The sequence below is a fragment of the Lactuca saligna genome, chromosome 8 (assembly GCF_052625555.1).
Source record: "Lactuca saligna cultivar CGN05327 chromosome 8, ASM5262555v1, whole genome shotgun sequence".
NCBI classification, from domain to species: domain Eukaryota; kingdom Viridiplantae; phylum Streptophyta; class Magnoliopsida; order Asterales; family Asteraceae; genus Lactuca; species Lactuca saligna.
The window spans coordinates 163,791,778-163,812,747 of NC_136424.1; the positions used below are offsets into that span (position 1 = coordinate 163,791,778).

General features: G+C 37.1%; 1 protein-coding gene across 1 annotated transcript; it reads right to left on the reverse strand.

Moving 5' to 3' along the window:
• Positions 1 to 1,230: 1,230 nt before the first annotated feature.
• On the reverse strand, positions 1,231 to 3,528 carry LOC145011835 (patatin-like protein 7). The gene is made up of 2 exons (XM_078970572.1): positions 2,611 to 3,528; positions 1,231 to 1,963 (listed from the first exon to the last, which is right to left on the reverse strand). The coding sequence occupies exons 1-2, from the start codon at positions 3,478 to 3,480 to the stop codon at positions 1,613 to 1,615; spliced, it is 1,221 nt and encodes a 406-aa protein (XP_078826698.1). The 5' UTR covers positions 3,481 to 3,528; the 3' UTR covers positions 1,231 to 1,612.
• Between the last annotated feature and the right edge of the window lie 17,442 nt (positions 3,529 to 20,970).

A 20,970-nucleotide genomic window follows, 5' to 3' on the forward strand; every position in this document is an offset into this window, starting at 1 on the left:
CTTGAATGATCATACTCTTTATTCTCAAATGAATCTTTATCACTTGTCCCCGAAGGAACCATACTCATATTCCCGGAGGAATCATACTATTGTCCCCGTAGGAACCTCTATCTCTTATCCCCAATGGAACCATCTATCTCTACATCTTTATATTTGTTATATGACTCATCACATAACACTAGTCTCATGAACAATCTATTCTCTTTATCTTATCTATATATCTTTTAATCTTTTTTTATTAGTTAATTTATTAAGTATTTAATCTCTATTTATTTCTAATAACATACTGGCATTCTACACAATACCAATAATGTCTAGGCATACATTTTTGAAGGATTGACCATTATGCGTAAAAAGTAAAGTAAATGGAGTAATGTTTAACACTTGGTGAACTGTTTGAAGTTCTTAATATAATATTTTGAATTAAAAATATTTATATCACTTAGTGGGCTTATATTTTCCTAGTATACTACTTCCATGTTATGTCCTAGGTAAGGATTAATCATCACAAAAGAGACATAATGATATGTTAGTTGATAATTTGGTTAAACTTAGACTTTGACCATTTTAACTTGAGAAGGACGAAAGATAATTTAGTTGATAATATGGTTAAACTTCGACTTTGACCCTTTTAATATTCTCGCATATCATTTAAGGTATGCTTTTATTAAATTAAAGATGATTGAAATTTGAATGTCGTGAATGGTTTGGGACACTATGAATATTATGAAGATAAAAGATATTTTTCCAAAATATATTGTTATTTTAAAACTATTCATAGGATAAATGTTCCAAAATTTTCCACATGACCCCTTTCTACAAGATACAACCATACATTATATACTTGGATACATAACACATACAACATAGGATGTTGAAAAGATAAACATACGTTGCTATCTTTATCACTTCCCATCTTATAAACATAACTTTATGGCTAGCAAATCAAATAACCGAGAAAGTTTTAAACCTAAACTTTCTTAGTTTATGTGACGATTTTTTAAATGAACAATTAAATACTTATGTATGCAACAATCCTTTATCATTAATTTATGCAATACTCATATTTTACCTATTTAACGTGTCACTCCTTTGCAAAATTAGACAAGATTATGCAACCACATTTCAATCGGTGAAAACAAGTTATAACTAAAATGCTTGCATATTTTGATCCTTGAATGAAACGTTCCAAAACACTTTGTTGCCTAATAAGAAAAAATGATGAAAATATTATATAAACAAACATTTTACTCTTTCATATATCATATAAATAAAACTTATAATCGCACCATAGTTATAGGACCAAGATTTACAATAGAAAATATCAAATGATCCAAACAAAGAAGATCACACCTTTCCAAGCCAAACCACAATATCAAACTTCACTATAAAATTATGCTACAAGGGGGAAAAAATCAACCCTTGTGATAATAAGCCCACCCTCAAACCTTTGTTAATACTTCTATTAAGTAACTATACATGAAAAATCAAACACAACACAATCACAAAAACAATCTCTATAATTCGGATACGTAACCCAGCACATACACTGTTTCATTAGAAGTGTCGGCGGAAAATTCAAAACACAACAATCTCAATCTGATTAACCTGATTAACTTGATGAGATAGTGGACAGTGTTGTGGCCGATGATGATCTTGCAGAAGACGATGTAGTTGTTTCGTTTAGTAAAACTAAAGGTAGAACATCAGTCTTCCGCCTCTCGTTTTCCTTCAAGATTTCACCTGCGAATAAATCTAACTTCTCTAAATTCGTACTGTTACACTTTTTTCCATGAAATAGTATCGATTCCACGTTTTGTTGTTTTAACATTTTATCTGCTAGTAACAACATGTTTACATCCTTATTATGTTGTTCAAGATCCAATAAGCCTTTGTTTGCTTGGATACGTACGTAACCACTTGTTCGCGATTGTCCAAATGCCATTGATACCGCTTGATCAACCTAAAAATATATCATATATAAATTATAGTTAGGGTTATAATTTTCAACAATCATATAAAAATGCATATACATCTAATGTGAAAAGGTGTATATGATGTTTGAGATATATTTCATACAATAACGACATATACGAGAAAATACAAGACCAACTAAGGACAAATGAACATACATTATTAAATTATCTTTTTTAGTTAAAACAAAAATAAAGGTAAAGCATAAAAATATAATTCATTATGCGACAACCGACTATTGTGGTTTAAATTTTTTTTAAGTTATTTTTAAAATATTTTATGGACCATTATAATAATTACAATTATTGCATCCACTTTAATTGCACCTACCAAAAATAGGGTTGATACTACATACTTTGGACCATTAACATTGCCATAATGCCATGTACCCGACGATTTTATTATTTATTTATTGTCCTTTTTGCCAAATTCCAAATTGAGTTAAAATGACAAATATATCCTTTCTCATGCATTGATCATTTGTACGTTAGATCTCTGACTATTACTATAGCAAAAAGAAAAGGGTCAAAACGCCTTTTTTCGCAGGTTCGTACTTTAGGGTTAAATAGTTGTACGAATAGTAAACGGTTTTATAGCTCATGTTTCAATTAAAGTATTTAATGCAAAAATGCTCACCGTGTCGGAAACTGCTTCACCGACGATCTTAACCAACGCCGTTCGCGACGGTGTTCGGTTGCCGGCCATAACAGATAACGGCTCTCCGTTACCTAGGGATACAACAAGTAGGTCGTTGATGCTGTTACAAAACGGAAACTCCTGCTTGTTATATAGGACGTGAGTGATCGCCGCCGCCGTTGGGTTGTTCATCGCAACCTCACCTCCGACAGCTGCAATCTTCGTTCTCCGGTTGACGGAGAATGTTTTAGCCGGTCCACGAACAGCGGTTGTGGCGGCACACACGTCACTCAGCTTGAAATCACATCCGTCCATCTCCACCGCATCAGCACGAGAAAACACAAACGGTGCGCCCATGGTAAGATCATAGCACGGGATCAAAATCGTTTTAAGAGTATCTTTCAACGTCAAATCTCCAAACGTCCGGTCAAAAACCTTCACCGGAGACTGAAAAATTCGGCGGAGAAGACCTTGCTTAGAAGACCGACAAAGTCTCCGCCCATTCTCCGTCACAAACTTAAGTGCTTCGTCGGCGGTGAACAATGGCCGATCATTTTTTCCTTTAGTGAAAAGTAAAGCGGCTAGAACACCACCGATTCCTGATCCTGCAACAACATCGAAGAAATCTGCAATGTGGGCATCTGGGTTTCCAGATTTACGGCGGAGGGAGGATTCTAGATGGAGGATCGATTTGGCGGCTAAGATACCGTCGGTGGCTCCACCTCCATCAATGGAAAGAATTCTGATTTTTCCGGTGGGTGATTTGATTTGTTGCGATGGATTGTCGTAACCGAATAAGAAATTGTTTTCGAGAATGGAGAATATGTCGGAGGTGAGTTTGTCCATTTGAGAGTCGGAAGGTGCCGCCATTTGAGTGTAGGTGGAAGGAGATACAGGGATGGGGAGAATGAAGATGTGAGGCTGTTATATATAAGAGTAAATTACACGAATGGTCCCTGTAGCTTGCTTTGTTAACCCTATTTTTCTTTTTTCCTTTTTTTAACCTGGATCACAATATAGTTTTGCTTTTGTTTTGATTTTGGTCTCGGACTTTGACCATTGATTTATTTAATTATTATTTTTATTGTTATATGAATTAAATTAAATATCAAAACTAAAAATAAAAGAGATCATAAATTAAGGTTGTATTTAATTATGGAAAAAATGTTTTTGCTTTTTGTTTTTTGTTTTTAATTTTCGTTTTTCATTGGAAAATTTAGAAAACACCAAATACGTTTAGTTAAAACTTATTTATTTTTCATTTTTAATTATAAAAAAATTAGAATACGTATTTAGATGTGTATTTTTCTATTAATTTTTATTTTTAGAAAACGGTAGCAGTGGTAGGGTGGAGGTAGGGGCGGTGACGGTAGCGGGTCAACAGCGATGGAGGTGATGCCAGGCGGTGGTGGTACGACAACAACTGTGGTGGTGATGGTTGCGGCGGCGATGGTGGTGCCGGTGCTGGTGATGGGGTAATGGTGGTGGTAGTGATGGTGATGGTGATGGTAGGTCGGTGATTGTGGTAGTGGTGTTAGTTGGGTGGGTGTGTTTGTGAGTGTGTATGTGTTTGTGTGTGCATATGTGTGTTTATGGGGGTGGTGGTGGGGGTGGGTGTGGGTTTGTGTGTATGTGTGTATTTGTAACGACGTAATTTTTCAAAACAATTTTTCATTTGTCAAACAATATAGTTATCAATTAACCATTCTCAAATCTCATGTTCAACAATTGTTATCAACAAAACATATCCCAAGATCACAAATAAAGTTATCTGTCTGTGTGTACGGATCATGTTGGCGCCTTCCCGCGATCATCACGGGTACCTGAAACACATAACACATAACACGGTAAGCGTAAATGCTTAGTGAGTTCCACAAAATACCATATACAACACATATTAGCTACTCGAGGCCATAACTCTGTATGACCCTCTAGTCAATGTGTATCAGTGGGACCCTTCAGTCCCATAACTCTGTGGATCCTTTGGTCCTAACTCTGTGGACCTTCCGGCCCTAACTCTGTAAACTCTGAATCATACATAGCACAAATCACGTAGAAATCACATCATACAAAAGCATACAAAGTACTCTATCACATAACTCTACTTACCACTCTAGGTAAAGTATAGTGAGAAGTCTCACCTCGGGTAACTCGGATAATCTCGCACACAAATATACTGATCTAGTCTCCGCCTAATAACATAAACAATATCCTCAAATAAATAATAGCTCTCAAGGCTAGATTAAATCCCTTTCTACTACCCCACAGAAGGGTAAAAGATCATATTACCCCTCCTTGACCCAAAAGTCCAAATGTTGACTAAAACCCTAAAAGTCAACAAAAGTCAACACGGAACAATACGTGGGGCGTACCAACTCGTATACGCGGGGCGTACATCGGCGATCCAGAAAAATTGGGTCTCTGACCCTAACGCTGCGCGTATTGAGATTTACGCCCAACGTAAGTCCCAGTTCATGCATTTATGGATTTTAGGTCTTAAATGGTTAAGACATAAACTCAAGATCCATATCTGGCTTTTCTAAAGTCACTTAACCCATAAAGTTGAAACCTTTAAGAATTTACATGGCTGTAAAGGTTACCATTTATTTCAAACATATGATCTCTTTCCTAAATAATCAGTAACTCATGCATGACTTACTATTCACGTCCAAGATTGGATTTTTATGATCCTACAACTCATATTAGTCTGAAATATGGTAAATCTGAGCTTATGGAGACCATTTGCTCATAAAGTCTCCAAATTGGGACCAAAAACCCTAAGAATTTGTCCATGAAGCACAAAACAAAAGGGGAAAGGAAAGCTTTGAGCATTTTACCTCCAGGTGAAGCTTCCCCCCTGTAGAACTCAGATCCAAGCTTGTACTCCAACTTCTAGCCTCCACAAGAACCTCCTTTTCTTCTTCACTAACACACAAAGGCACTTCTAGCTCAAGAACACTCACACACTAGCTTTTGACTGATGTCCTCCTAGGGTTTCTCTCTTCGAAATGGTGGCTGAGCATAAGACCATAACATTCCTTTTATAGCCCTTAAGTCATATTAGGGTTTTGCATCTGGGACAGTTGCACCCAACGTAACTTTGGTACGCCCAGCGTACTTAGGCGAGTCTGAGTCCAAAATAAGCGCTTGATTACGTGTAGTGTACTCTTCAGTATGCCCAGTGTAATCGATAGCCATGCATCTCTTTTAGGGACTATACTTGACAACCTGCTAGAGAAGAAGGGTTAAATATTTATACCTAAATTTTGGGATGTTACAGTATTAGAGGGGTGTGGGTGGGGATGTATGTGTGTGGGGGGGTGGGTGTGGGTGTGGGTATGTGTGTGTGTTTGTGGGTATGTGGGGGTCGGGGTAGGTGTGGGTAGGTAGGGGTGTGGTGGGTTGGAGGTAGGTAGAGGTGGATAGGGTGAGAGTGGGTGGGTGTTTATATTTTAGAAAAATTTTGGAATTAGAAAAATATGGAAAACAATTATTATTAGTTTTTCAAAAGTTTCAAACTTCTTTGTAATTTTAGAAAACGAAAAATTTTAATTTACCGTGAAAAATTTAGAAAAATAGACGAAGTAAATGCATTTTCAAAATTCTTATTTTTTTTGGAAAAATTTTGCAGAAAACTGCCCACTTTTCTGTAACTAAACGCAACCTAAGTGTTTCATTTTCTCCCAAGGTTGACATCTTTGGTCTTCATTTTGAACAATCTCCTTCACCGCCACCGGTGATCTCTCACAACAACCAACATCCTTTGCCCCTGCCATGGTAGAATTCTCACATCCAGTGTCCTTCATACCTGCCATCAGTATTCGCTGCCCCCACTATCGACTATACCTCACAACATTAACATCCTCCTCCTTCGCCGCCAACATCCATCGTCGTTTCTAGCCTATCCAAACCAACGAAAATTTCTCACAACTTATGCACAGTAAACCAAGAATTTTCATCTAAAGCCAAACAACATCTTGTCTGAACGACGATCTGTCATATAAAGCTTATGTACAATAACCCTTTTACTTTGATCTACAAATCAATGTCGGAGGTTAATGGTGGGTTTTTTGAATATTTATTTCTCATAGATGTGGGTTTTTGGAACTATTTTGGGATTTTTTGGAAGATTCTATTAAAGGTTTTAACAAGGGTTTTAGAATGGTGCATGTGCTTAACGCATGTTTTAAATCGATGTTAGATTATATGATATCCAATTAAGGGCTTTTTTCTTCAAGGGGTTAGTTGCATGCATCAACGGAGGCAATGGAATTGGAAGAATGAAATAGCATTTATATTTCTAGATTTGATCTCATCAAGTTCCTTGGATTTATGTTTTACCAATGGATGTTGTCGAAGGTTAATGGTGGTGTTTGTCCGAGTTAACGAGATGTCTACCATATCTTTAATCATAGAGGGGAAGAAAGTGGAGGGGATGGGGTAAGATAATTAGGTCTCAATATAATAAATAATAATAAAATAATAAAAGATATAAAAAATCTAGTAAATGTAATATAGTCATTTTTAAGTCAGTCGATGATCAAAATCGAAACAAAAACAAAATCTCAGAACGAACCAAGTTAAAAAAAAAAAAACAAGTGTTAAGGACTAAACATATAGATACCTTTAAACCACAAGACAAATTCATGTAATTTACTTTATATATAATTTTATATATAATGAGTAATGAAAGGGATGGTCTGGTACATTGAGAGTACATCTGATGTTGAAAAAAAACCAACATTCTATTTAGCAGAAAAATAAAAGATGGAGATTTAAATTTATTTATCATCAAAATCTCGCGAAATGATGACATTTTGCTAGTTATGTGCAAGTAATTGATAATTTTTGTTAGATGTTAATAGTTGTAAAGGTAGGATTGAGAAATAAAAAAAAACAATAAGAAACATAGGCCATGCAACTATTTCCAACCCCCCCCCCCTCTCGTTTTCTCTTTCTGTCAAATGTCATCATTTCAATGGTTGGTGGTTAATTTTCTCTATATATTTTTTGGGCATAACTTTTTTTTTTTTGAAAAAATGTTCTAAAAAACACTAAAGTTTATAAAATTTAATTATCTACAAAATGAAAACAATCATGAAAATTTAATATATATATATCAATTTAGTAATGACTTTCTAAAAAAAATTAAAAATAATTTTTTGATGTATTTATTTTTTAATTTTAAAAAATATTATTTTTATAAAATATAACAAAATTTTTTTTATCCAAATTCAGAAACAACAAATATATATATATATATATATATATATATATATATATATATATATATATATATATATATTTTTAATATTGTTATGGATACAAAAGTCTTTTTTAATTTTTATAAAAAAATTAGATCGGAAACTTTTCATTCTCTATTAGGCATGTCAAACCCAAAAAATGATAGTGTACAATATACTCCAAAAGAACACTGTTATATTGCACTAAAAAACAGTACAAGACAAACATGGTCGAACCAAAGAGACATGGGACACTCGGCCTGTACCTATTTACGCAAGTTACTTTGATCACAAAAGGGGAGTTTGTTTGCAAAAGTAAGATAATTAAATAACAAGGCATGCTACAAATGATTAACTAATTAAAGTAAGTTCAGAATTTTTAAAGACTCCAACTTTATGTATAATGATTTACCAATGTGATTCCAAGATGATATGATATTTGTTCAATTCTACCTAAATTGGTACTTGAAAGTATTAAAAAGCTCAAACATTTTCCATTCACCACATTAATTAACCAAAATAAGCTCTTTGATTAATTCTAACGTCATTAACCTAATCTAAACAAGCTCTTAGAGTTCGATTGAAAGATTGCATTAAACTTTATGTGAATGTTCCCAAAAACATTCAATACTTGTAACACCATAAATTTTCAAACAAAATTTTCATTTTAAAATCACATAATTCGCATAACACATTTCACAAAAATCTCATTTATTTAATTTACAAATCGCAACTCTATAATTGTTTGATTAATAATCCAGGATCCTCAAAACATAACTCTTTCACTGGTGTGTACAATCAAGTCGGTGCCTTCCTACGATACTGAGAAAAACCTGAAACTCATATCACATAACACGATTAGCAAGAATCTTAGTGAGTCCCCCAAAATACCATACACAACTCATTAGCCACTCGAGGCTATAACGCAGTAAGAACCTCCTATCAATGTGTCTCATTGGGACCCTCTGGACCCATAACTCGGGTGGACCCTCCGGTCCGAACTCAGTAAGCATATAATAATACACAACATAAATCACATAGACATAATGCAGGATAGCACAATACTCAATATAAACACATAAGAACCTCCGGTCACACAAAAATTACCACTCTAGGTACCAATTTAGGTAGAATTGAACATAATGCATGGCTTACTATTCACGTCCAAGATTGGATTTTTATGATCCTACAACTCATATTACTCTGAAATATGGCAGATCTGAGCTTATGGAGACCATTTGCTCATAATGTCTCCAACTTGGGACCAAAAACCCTAAGAATTGGTCCATGAAGCACAAAACAAAAGGGGCAAGGAAAGCTTTGAGCTTTTTACCTCCAGGTGAAGCTTCTCCCTATGTAGAACTTAGATCCAAGCTTGTACTCCAACTTGTAGCCTCCACAAGAACCTCCTCTTCTTCTTCACTAACACACAAAGGCACTTCTAGCTCAAGAACACTCACATACTAGCTTTAGACCGATAATATTGTCCTCCTAGGGTTTCGCTCTTCGAAATGGTGGCTGAGGATAAGACCATAACATTCCTTTTATAGCCCTCAAGTCACATTAGGGTTTTGCATCTGGGATGGTTACGCCCGGCGTAACTTTGGTACGCCCAACGTACGTAGGCGAGTTCACATTCAGAATAAGTGCTTGAGTACGCGCAACGTACTCTTCAGTACGCCCAGCGTACTGGATAGCCATGCATCTCTTTTAGGGACTCAACTTGACAACCTACTAGAGAAGAAGGGTTAAATAATTATACCTGAATTTAGGGATGTTACATTTCTCCCCCACTAGAACCAGACTTCTCCCTCGAAGTCTCATGCCGTAAACAACTCTGGATACTACTCCCGCATCTCCGACTCTGGCTACCAATTCAGCTCGGACCCTTTGCGATGTTGCCACTAGACCTGATTCAGGGGCACCTCCTTGTTTTTCAGAACCTTGTTGGGCTTATTGTGTTGCCACTAGACTTGATTGGGCATGTCCATCCGTGATTATCTCTTTAGGGTTAGTCTATATATATGCATGCATGTATGCAATATATACAACACGTCTTATTATTTACGATTGATGTTGTAACCCTAAACACCTCTACAGTCTAAGTTCTTAATCGAGCTCTTCTGAGGTGTTGAAGCTTTAATCATACGACATATTCAAACCATATTCTCTTTCATTTTACGTTCATTCTTGTTTTTGTACTTAGAGCTAATCGATCCTGAAAGAACTTTGTTCTAACAATTGGTTTCGCATAAATACCAAGTCATCTTCTTCGTTTCGAAGGCAATTGTGTTTTAGATAAAACCCTAATCTCGAGTTTAAAAGTCTGATTCTAAAAACTCAATATGTCTCATGATGATTCGCAAACAAATCCCATTAACATCTCGAACATTAGTGGATCTACAAGAAGGATACCCATAGTCTATACTCAAGAATACGAAGTATGGGCACTTCACTTTGAAGACTACGTGATCACTTATGAAGATCATAGCTATCTGATCTAGGAAGCCATTACTCTCGGACCGTTTGTTCATTCGGGAGCGAACACCACTGTCAAGACTCAGAAGGAGTACAACAAGCTGGTGGCAGATGAGCAGAAGATGCCACGGGATGAGAAAGACAAATTACTATGTAATGTGAAAGATATGCGAATGATAAGATTCGCCTTGCAATCCGACACCTTTCGGTTGGTTAGTTCGTGTTCGACTACTAAACAAATCTGGGACAGATTGAAAGAACTCTATTCAATTGATGAAGATCTGGAACACTCAACACAAACCTTGTTGTTGTCAGAATTTGGAGCTTTCAAACAGAAATCAGAGGAAAAACTTGTACAAACATTCGATCGGTTCAATCATCTTCTCAGCAGAATGGTCAAGCATGGAATAGAAATAAAGATAATTGAGAAAAAGGTGACTTTCATGAACGGACTGAGAACCGAATGGATGGCTGTGGTCTCTACCGTAAAAGCGCATGAGCAGTTCAAATCTTACTCACTTGCAAAACTTGTGGGAATCCTTAAGTCCCATGAAAGTGAAGTAACCAAAGAAGCAAAAGTGGTCTCTGGTATGGGATCACTGGCTCTTATCTCAAAAGGAAAGCATATTGCAGAAAAAGAAGAGGAGTCGGATGTGTCGGAATATGACCTAATAAACGAAGAATATGCTATGATGGTCACAAATCTGAAGAAGTTTGCTAGAAGAAAATTTCCTGTCAACAAGAACCGAAACTAGCAAGGAAGTTATAGTTCCGAGAAGGCGAAGGATGAAGCAAAGGTCATCTCTCAAAAGACTGAAGACAAGAGTGAGAGCAAACTTGCAGGAGACTCGGGATACGACTGCAACTACTGCCATGGCAAGAACCACTTTGCCAAGGATTGTATGTTGAGAAAATTAGCTGAGAAGATAGACGTGGAAGATGATGAGGCATATTATATGCGAAATCTGGAAGAGATCAAGAATAAAAAGACAAATATTGGCACAAAAGGTACAATGAATGCTTTAATTGTGCAAGAAAAGAGTGATGAAGATGAGTTCGGTGGCGTAGAAGTGTGGTCAACCGACTTTGAGGATGAAGAAGTATGAAAGCCCACCCATGGAAGAGCTTATGTGGCAAAGGAAGCACGTTCGGCCGGGAAGTGCTTGATGGTCACCGCTGGATCATCAACCGAAAGTGCAGAAAAAGGACTGAACCTGAATGAAGACAAATGCTTCGCGGCAAAGCCTGTCAGTAAGCAGATCAACGACTGTGATCGGTTGATCAAAAAGGTACAAACCATCCTTGAATCACTTAAAATTCCATTAACAAATTATGAAGAATAATTAAATGAATTAAAATTTAAATTATCTAACTTAAGTGGTAGTCACATGCAAACTCGCTTAGCGAATTTTAACCTAACCGACCAACTTAGCAGGGTGTCTTCCAAGAGTGAGGAGAGAAGGATGTGGATCAAGCTGAAGGAGGCAGAATTAGTGAGAGCTAGGTACCAAATTTTTTATTTACAAAAAGACAATTTGAAAATTTTGAAACAAAGAAATGTTTTTTGTTTAATTGCTAAGCGTTTATACACCAACATAGCTCAATTGCATTTAAATTGTGAGATAGGTAAGAAATTCATAAGATGATTTTGCCATTTCTACAATTTAAGGAAGATGAGGTGATCGCAGAATGCGAATCAGTAGTGTCATCAGAAGAGACATCTATGTCATATAAAATCGGCCTAGACAAAGTAGAAACCTTCATAGACTCAAAGGAACATAAATGTATGCTAAAAGACATTTTAGATGAAAATGATAAATTAAAAAACAAATCAGACACTATTCATTTGTTTGATCAATCCAATGCAAAACTAACTTCTGAAAATAAAATAGACTTAGACAACGCATCTGAATTTGACGAAATGAGTGAAATATCCGTAGAAGATGTAGTTGATTGCTCTGAGTTCACAAAGAGAAAAACTGAGAATGAGAAACCATTGATCTCAGAAGATTCGGTTGAATTTGCTCGTCTAGGAAAGAATAAGGAAAAGAAGCTTAAAGAAAAAGCTATGGTTTATCAAAAGGTTCAAACCGTGCCAAATCAAGTGTATGCAACTGAAGGAGTTGCTCATAGACAAATAGAAGAACTAAGAGTCTTGGTGGAAGCAGATAATGCAGAAGTATGCGAAGAGTTCTTCTGGTCGGCTCCTATAGATAATGCAGATGAAACTGTAGGCTTATTTGAGCTGACCTCCTGGAAAGCTAAAGGAAGATATGTGGCTGAACCTTTGAATAAACCCACAGGTTCCGACAAACCAAGCACGAGTGGAACCAAGGAAATTCCCATAGAACAAAGCGAAGAACCGAAAGCTTCGGTCAAAACAACCGAAACTCAAAGAGAGAAACAAAATGCAAGCTTCAACGTGCACAAATCACAGAAGGATTTAGCTGAGCAAAAATGCTTAAGAAATCAAAGGTATGCAACGAACTTAAATGAGTGAAAAAGTTACTGGAATTCACAAAATTCCAACTATGTTCCTCCAAAGAAGATCTCAGATGGCAAAGGAAAGGAAAAAGTAAAAGACGAATTCAGCCAAAGTTCTTACAATTCCAAGTCTGAGAACCGAAAATCCATTTTCGGTTATCGACCCAGTTTCTGTCCCCCTAAAAAAGGCAAACCCACTTTCGGTCCTTGACCAAGTTTCGGTCCCCCTAACAAAGGAAAACCCACTTTCGGTCCTCGACCCAGTTTCGGTCATAAACCCAGTTTCGGTCGTCAATCTAGTTTCGGTCATCAATCCAGTTTCGGCTTCAACAAACCTCAAAGCAAAGCATCTTTCAAAGGAAAAGAAAAACTAACTGCTGAGACTAGGAGCAACAATAAGCAATCATTAGCTAATCCTAGGAGTAAAAGACAATTAAGAAAACTAACCAACGAACTTAAATTCAAACAAGATAAAACAAAAATTAAAGTATATACAATTAAAAGAAAAGATCAAACCACATTAGTGAAAAGAACATACTTGGTTGATATTTCTACTGCTATTCCTATCTCTGTGAAAAACTCACAAGGACCCAAGCAACTTTGGGTTCCTAAATATTCTTAATTTTGCAGGTAATGAGTGATGAGCAGTTCGATGAAGAATGGTACATAGACAGTGGCTGCTCACGTCACATGATAGGGAGGAAGGAAGAACTTAGAGAATTTCGGTCGTTGAAAAACGGTGGCTGTGTGAAATATGGAAATAAGTCTTTCGGAACAATCAAGGGATATGGCATGATAACAAACGGTGACTTCACAATTCGAAAAGTGGCTTACGTAGAAGGATTACAACACAACCTCATCAGTGTGTCACAATTAGTTGTGGGAAAAGGTTTAAAAGTATTATTCAATGATGAAGGTCAAGAGATAATTGAGAAACAATCAAAGAAGGTTCTGCTGAAATCTGAACGTAAGGGAGAGATGTACCCATTAAATCTCAATCCCATACGAGGGAAACCAGCAATATGCTTGCTAACAATGGCAAATACGGATGATAGTTGGTTGTGGCATAGACGACTTTTGCACCTAAACTTTAAAGACATTAATAAGTTAGTGCTCGGTGATCATGTACGTGGACTCCCTCTTCTCAAATTTGATAAGGATCATCTGTGCGCAACATGTGAGATGGGGAAACAAAGCAGAAAGAGCCACCCTACACGAATCAACACAAAGATAGCTAAAGCACTGGAACTCTTGCAAATCGACTTGTGTGGACCTTCGGCTATTGAAAGCTTCGGTGGAAGTAAGTATATTCTCATAATTGTAGATGACTTTTCTCGCTTCACCTGGGTTTTCTTTCTTAAACAGAAATCAGATGCTACTCCCAAGCTGAAAACATTCATCAAGGAGATAGAAGTGCAGCTGAGGAAAACAGTGAGGAATATAAGAAGCGAAAATGGTCTGGAATTCAAGAATAATGACTTTGATGGATTTCTGGCTGATAAGGGAATAAATCATAACTTCTCGGCTCCTTATACACCACACCAAAATGGCATTGTTGAAAGACAAAACCGTTCTCTGTGTGAAGCAGCCAGAACTATGCTAAGTTTTGCTTCACTTCCATTATACTTCTGGGCTGATGCTGTGGCAACCGCATGCTACACTCAAAATCGGTCTCTACTGAACAAAAGATTCTCATTAACTCCGTATGAGATTCTGAACAACAGAGAGCTGAATGTCAAATTCTTTCACATTTTTGGTTCAAGGTGTTTCATATTCAACTCAAAAGAAAACCGAAACAAGTTTGATGTTAAAGCTGATGAAGGAATCTTTCTGAGATACTCACTAACGTCGAAAGCATACAGAGTATTGAACAAATGTTCAAAACGAATTGAAGAAACTTACTATGTCACCTTCGACGACAGCTATATGAAGAAAGTTTAAAGAGACGAAAGTGATATGGGAGACATTTTTCCAGAATCAGGACAAGTCTCGGTTCCTATAGCCAACTTGTTTGAAGAATACATACGGCTGTTTGATGAACCAGAAAAAGCAGCATCCTCAGAAGCGAAAGCCAAAGATAACAAAGTTGGAAATCTTCAGAAAATTATCAATGAAGCTACTAAGGAGATGGAAAATGAACCTCCAACTGCTAAAAGTGTTCCATCATTACAAGGGGAAAGTTCAACTACAACAGAAACAAGTAAAGCATCTTTCGAGGGGGGCATTCAGCCTTGTCTCCATCTATTAAAGGCTCAGAAAAAGAGGAAAGTTCGGCTCAAAGTCCACCTATTGGTAGTACAACCGAGGGGGAGAACTCTACTCCCACAGCAGATGCAAACTGGAGTACAGACGAAGGTTATACTTCACCAGTTGAGGGGGAGAAAGAGACCGAAAGCACAACTGATGAAGGCGAGGGTAATTCATTAGAAGCTGAAGAAGAAGTGAATGTCGAATTGGATCCAGAATATGACCCAATTTATCCTCCATTGGCGAAATGGACCAGAGACCATCCCAAAGAACAAATAATTGTTGAAACATCTGAAAACATTCTCACTCGGTCTCAAATAAAGGCGAAACAAACTGCATTATTCTCCAAAGTTGAATTATGTATGTTTAATTCATTTGTTTCAAAGATAGAACCAAAAACAGTAAATGCTGCTCTTGATCATTCAGATTGGGTCCAGGCAATGCAAGATGAACTTAATGAATTTGAACGAAACCGAGTTTGGAGGTTGATACCTACACCAAAGGATGCCTCTGTAGTTGGACTGAAGTGGGTTTTCAGAAATAAGTTGGATAAAGAAGGGAATGCCATTCACAACAAGGCTCGGTTGGTTGTGAAAGGATACTAGCAAGAAGAATGGATAGATTATGAAGAAACATTCGCTCTGGTAGTTAGGCTGGAGTCGGTAAGGATCTTCTTGGCATATGCAGCTCACAAAAACTTCGAATTTTTCCAAATGGATGTCAAATGTGCCTTCGTGAATGGAGAATTAGAAGAAACAATCTACGTGGAACAACCGCCTGGGTTTGTAAACGATAAATTCCCTGATCATTGCTATGTGCTAGATAAAGCTGTGTATGGATTCAAGCAAGCACCGAGAGCTTGGTATGAAACCTTAACTCGTTTTCTGTAAATGTAAAAATTTAAGCAAGGTTCGGTTGACCCAACCTTCTTTCGAAAGAAAGAAGGTGAACATTTAATGATCGTTCAAATTTACGTTGATGATATCATCTTCGGCTCTACAAATCCTAGCTTAACAGTTGAGTTCAGAAAATTGATGGAAACTAAATTTGAAATGAGTGCAATGGGTCCAATTAATTTCTTTCTTGGTTTAAACATTAGACAGGGAACAGAAGGTATATTCATCAACCAGGAGGCTTATACGAAAACCTTACTGACAAAATTCGGTATGACGGGTGATTCAAAAGTAAAATTTACAATGGCATTTGGCACTAAACTAACACCATCTCTGGAAAAACCGGCTTTTGACGTAACAAAATATCGTCAAATGATAGGTTCACTTATGTATTTAACGGCTAGTAGACCAGACATTATGTTTTCTGTGTGTTATTGTGCTAGGTTTCAAGCAAATCCAAGAGAACCTCACATGGTTGCAGTAAAGAATATATTTCGTTATTTAAAGCGAACTTCATCTCTCAGTCTCTGGTACCCTGCAAGATCTGGACTCTTCATTCAATCTTATTCTGATGCTGATCTTGGAGGATGTGGACTGGACAGAAAGAGTACCACAGGGGGATGCCAGTTTCTCGATGGAAAACTTGTTAGCTGGCAGTCCAAAAAGCAAACTTGTGTGTCGTTATCCACAACCGAAGCTGAGTATATTGTTGCAGCCTCTTGTACTTCTCAAGTCATATGGATTCAAAGTCAGCTGAGAGACTATGGGCTAAGCATGAAGAAGATACCTATTTATTGTGACTTAGAACGTGCGATAAGGATTTGTCACAATCTCGTGCAACATTCAAAAACTAAGCATATTGCACTTCGATACCACTTCATTAAAGATCATGTTGAAGATGGGAACGTAGAAGTACACTTTGTTCGATCTAATGATCAACTGGCCGACATATTCACTAAGGCATTACCTGAAGCACTCTTTAACAGAATCTTACAAGGCCTTGGTATGATGGAAGCAAAGTCGGTACCTAATTATGAAATCTATTACTAATAACTAGACAAGCGAAATGGAGCGACTGCTCAGGCTATTTCGGCTCCTTAAATTTCGGGAACCGAAATGCACCGACCGCTCGGTCTATTTTGACTCCATAATTTTCGGGAACCGAAATGAACCGAACGCTCGGTCTATTTCGGATCTGGAATTTTAGGGAACCGAAATGAGCCGAACGCTCGGTCTATTTCGCTTCACTCATTTAAGATAAGGTTTCGGTTGTATATCTTGTACATTCTTTTCTCATGTCTTTTATTTAAACTTAATTATTTTATCTTTCTGTTTTTATTCTTTTTCAGAAAATTTCAAAAATCCAAAAATATTTTATCTTTCTGTTTTTATTTTTTTTCAGAAAATTTCAAAAATTCAAAAATATTTTATCTTTATGTTTTTATTCTTTTTCAGAAAAATTCAAAAATCAATAAATATTTTTTGTCTCGTTATTTGCCTGTTTAATGTGTATGGTGTGTTTCTTGTTCTTTTTAGGTGCTTTGAGTACCAGTATAACAGAATATGAATATAAGGCAAGTATATTTAATTTCCATAAGAACTAGTTAAGAGTCCCTAGAAGCATGCTGTTGCATGTTGACCTAAGCCTGTACGACCTTGAGCAAGCCTTAATGATTCGATCTATACCTATCGTTTCTTCTCAATCAGGCTGATTCTAACTACACCGTCTAGAGCTACCTTACTCTTCTCATATGAGTTAAGAGTTTTTCTTCTTTTTCATATCTATCTAGCAGAAGGTACTTTCTGTTCTTTACCCACCTCCCTTATATTCTCCATTTACTCTTGGTTCACTAATGTAACCCTTGAGACTCTCGGTTCTTACCACTGAGGTTTATAGTTATAAAACATATGTGTTTATGATCTTAGATACGTATACCACGTGCTGAGTGAAACCCAAAATTCAACACCAATAAGGAATTGACGGTGAAATAATTATTCAAGCACTTACGAAGTAACTAATGAAATCTCTTTTTATTTTTGAGTGGTATTTTATGAAATTGTCTACTACGAAGACATTTGTTCCCAAAGACATCCAGTTTTTTTTTTTTTTTTTTTTTTTTTTTTTTTTTTTTTAAGAGATTTCTACTTTCTCTTTTGCCACTGCATAATATATCCAACCTACCTGTTCAACAGATCACATCGGTCTCACAGGTACTTCTTCCAACATTCGGTTTTATGTTAAGACTCTAAGTTTGGTTGAAGATAAGCTATACCCTAAGCCTATGATTAAAAGAAGTCTTTCAATGTTTATTAACAAATAGTTTATCTTATTTTTCGGGAATCCACACAAGCACTTTGAATCTCTCTTGATTTCAAAGGAAGCGATTCTTGCCTGGAATCCTCTGTTTTTCGTCTAATTGTCAGATATCACTCACAACCCAAACACAATTGCTTTATTTATTTATCGTTTGTCACTCTAATGCACAATTGTTTTTTAATTTTTCCCATTCTATTGATGCTCTGTTTGATAACTTTTGTCATTTAGTGAATCAAGGGCAATTCAGGTTTCGGTGGTATATTCTAATTCAAATGAAGATTGATGAAATCTTATGGGCACGTGAATTTGAACGGTCACCATACGCACGCGTGCTGACGCCTACCTAGGAACATCCAACTTGTCCAATCCCGCTTTTTCAGGCTACTTTTTAGAAGATAACGTCACAATCGTCACAATTTCTCTCTCCTACCAACGGTATATAAAGGGATTGCACACTTCATTGTCTTCTACTACTTTAAAGAATTCTAACGTGTAACAACGATTTAAACTATTCATCTTCTTCCTTTCATCAACAATGGCGACTTCTTCTTCTGCACAAGATCAAACCGCTTCATCTGCTTTTCTCACCATCAAACCAAATCAGAATATGATTATCGACCTTACTCCCTTCATGTACGATTCTTATATGTTGCATGTTGTGGAGTGTTTGAAGTATTCTCCACTGGTGGTTGCCCTAACCTGGTACGAGGCGGTTCCAATGTCCTTATTGTCGCAAGTCTATTCATCTGCATCCTACGACAAGAACAAGGAACACATCTATTTTCAAATTCACAACAAGAAGGCTTCCATATCAAAAGGGAGGTTTTGTTCCTTATTGAGTCTTGCAGTGGATTCCTCGGTGATTTCTCCTAATTTCATCACCACCGCACAACAATTTTCCATGATGTATGAGATGGGATACACTGATGTCTTTACCACCATTGCCAAAGTCAAGAAGTCATGCTTACCCTCTTAGTGGAATGGTCTTCTTACTTTGTTGATTAAGGGCTTGGCGGAAAGGAGTGCTGGATCTGATGGCACAAGCAAGGGGTTTTTGACTATTCTTTATGGGTTGTACAATGGTTTGAATCTAGATTATGGATCAATCATCTGGTCTCAGGTCGTGCAGAGTCTGAACACATCTACACATCAATCTGAGATTTCTCGTGGGAGATTCTGGACCATCATCACTCAAAGGGCTATTGATACTTTGGAGATTTCGTTGATGAAAGATGCTCTTATTGCGACAATTTCCACCTTCCATACTAAGAAGATCATCATCTCAAACCCGGTCAAATTTCATCATTATGGTTCAATACCGGAGACGATGTACAAAAGTGTTACTCAACATAGCACATTAATGGCGGACTATAGCAAACTGCATTCTATAGAACCGAGAGTTCTTACACTAGAACAACAAGCTGCTCTCGATGCTCTTGATAAACCGAGTGGCAGAGGCAAACGAGTAACTGTCAAGAAGGAGACAACCGAGGCTAAACCTTCTAAGCCTTCAAAAAGCAAGAAACGAAAGACCGAAACCGAAAGTTCTTCAAAGCCAAAGAAGATCAAGTGCATGGCCCGAAAACCTAAGGGTCAATCTCCTTTACCATCTAACAACGAGGATGATCAAGAAGCTCCAAGAGGTAATACTCCACCTCGCTTTCCTTCTCCAATTCCAGAAGACAAGATTCCAACTCCACCTCAATCACCAAAAAAATCCCCTTCTAAACCAGATGAAGTTAAAATTCCTACTCCACCCCCGTCACCAAAACAAACACCACAAAAACAGCCAACTCCCACACTGACATTGAAAGTACCAGTTTCGATTGCTTCAACTTCCATAACTGAAACCTCTCTACCACTACCACCCGTATCTTTGGTTTTTATTTCCACCACACCTTTCACTACTCCAATCATTACCCAATCACCATTACTACTACCATCCCTGATGAAACACCAAGGGTCAACGTATCTCATACGGGGGCACCTACTGTATCTGAAACTCCAGTCCTTACTCTACCTCCCTAACCAGCCAAATCAGCCGATTCCGGTGCTACACTCGGCAGTGACAATGATGAGTATGATTCCACATACTTTAGTCCCTATCGTTTGCAATCAGATGAAGATACTGAAGCTCCAATCAACCGATAACATTTGCACAGTATTCATGAGAAGCTGGACAAGTTTCTTGCTGATACGAAAGCTTATAGCGGGGTCGTTCTAAAAGCGTTTGTGGAAACCGCCATAGAGAAATATACAAAAGCCATGGATAAATCCACTGACGCTGTTAACGAATCAACTTCTCTTTGCAAGAAAGCTACTACTGATATTTCTGAAGTTGTTCGCACAACTCAGATCTTTCTTGATTATTTGAAAGGGCATGCGGATAAAAATGCAGCTCAAATTCGTGCTTCAGTTGATTCTCTTTCTCAAACTTTAAAGGAAGAACACACGGAATTTGAAGATGTTCGTTCTTCTCTGAAAGCTGATAATGCAACTCTCATATGTTCGATTTCTTCCAAACTGGACTATATGCATGATGAGATAGCCAAGGAGAGTGCCTTGAAAGAAAAAATTGCCAAACAAGCTTCTACCATTGCCATCCAGCAAGTCCAGCTCACACAGGCAGAGAAGGAGATTTCTTTGTTAAAAATCGAAAGAGCTGTCTTTCGAAGCTGGGCAAATTATGTGATGGATA

Excerpts from the sequence above, each read along its gene's own strand:
- LOC145011835 (XM_078970572.1), bottom strand. The coding sequence starts at position 3,480 with ATGGCGGCACCTTCCGACTCTCAAATGGACAAACTCACCTCCGACATA. Across the intron at positions 1,964-2,610 it reads GTGAAGCAGTTTCCGACACG|GTTGATCAAGCGGTATCAAT; the intron begins GTGAGCATTTTT and ends ATATATTTTTAG.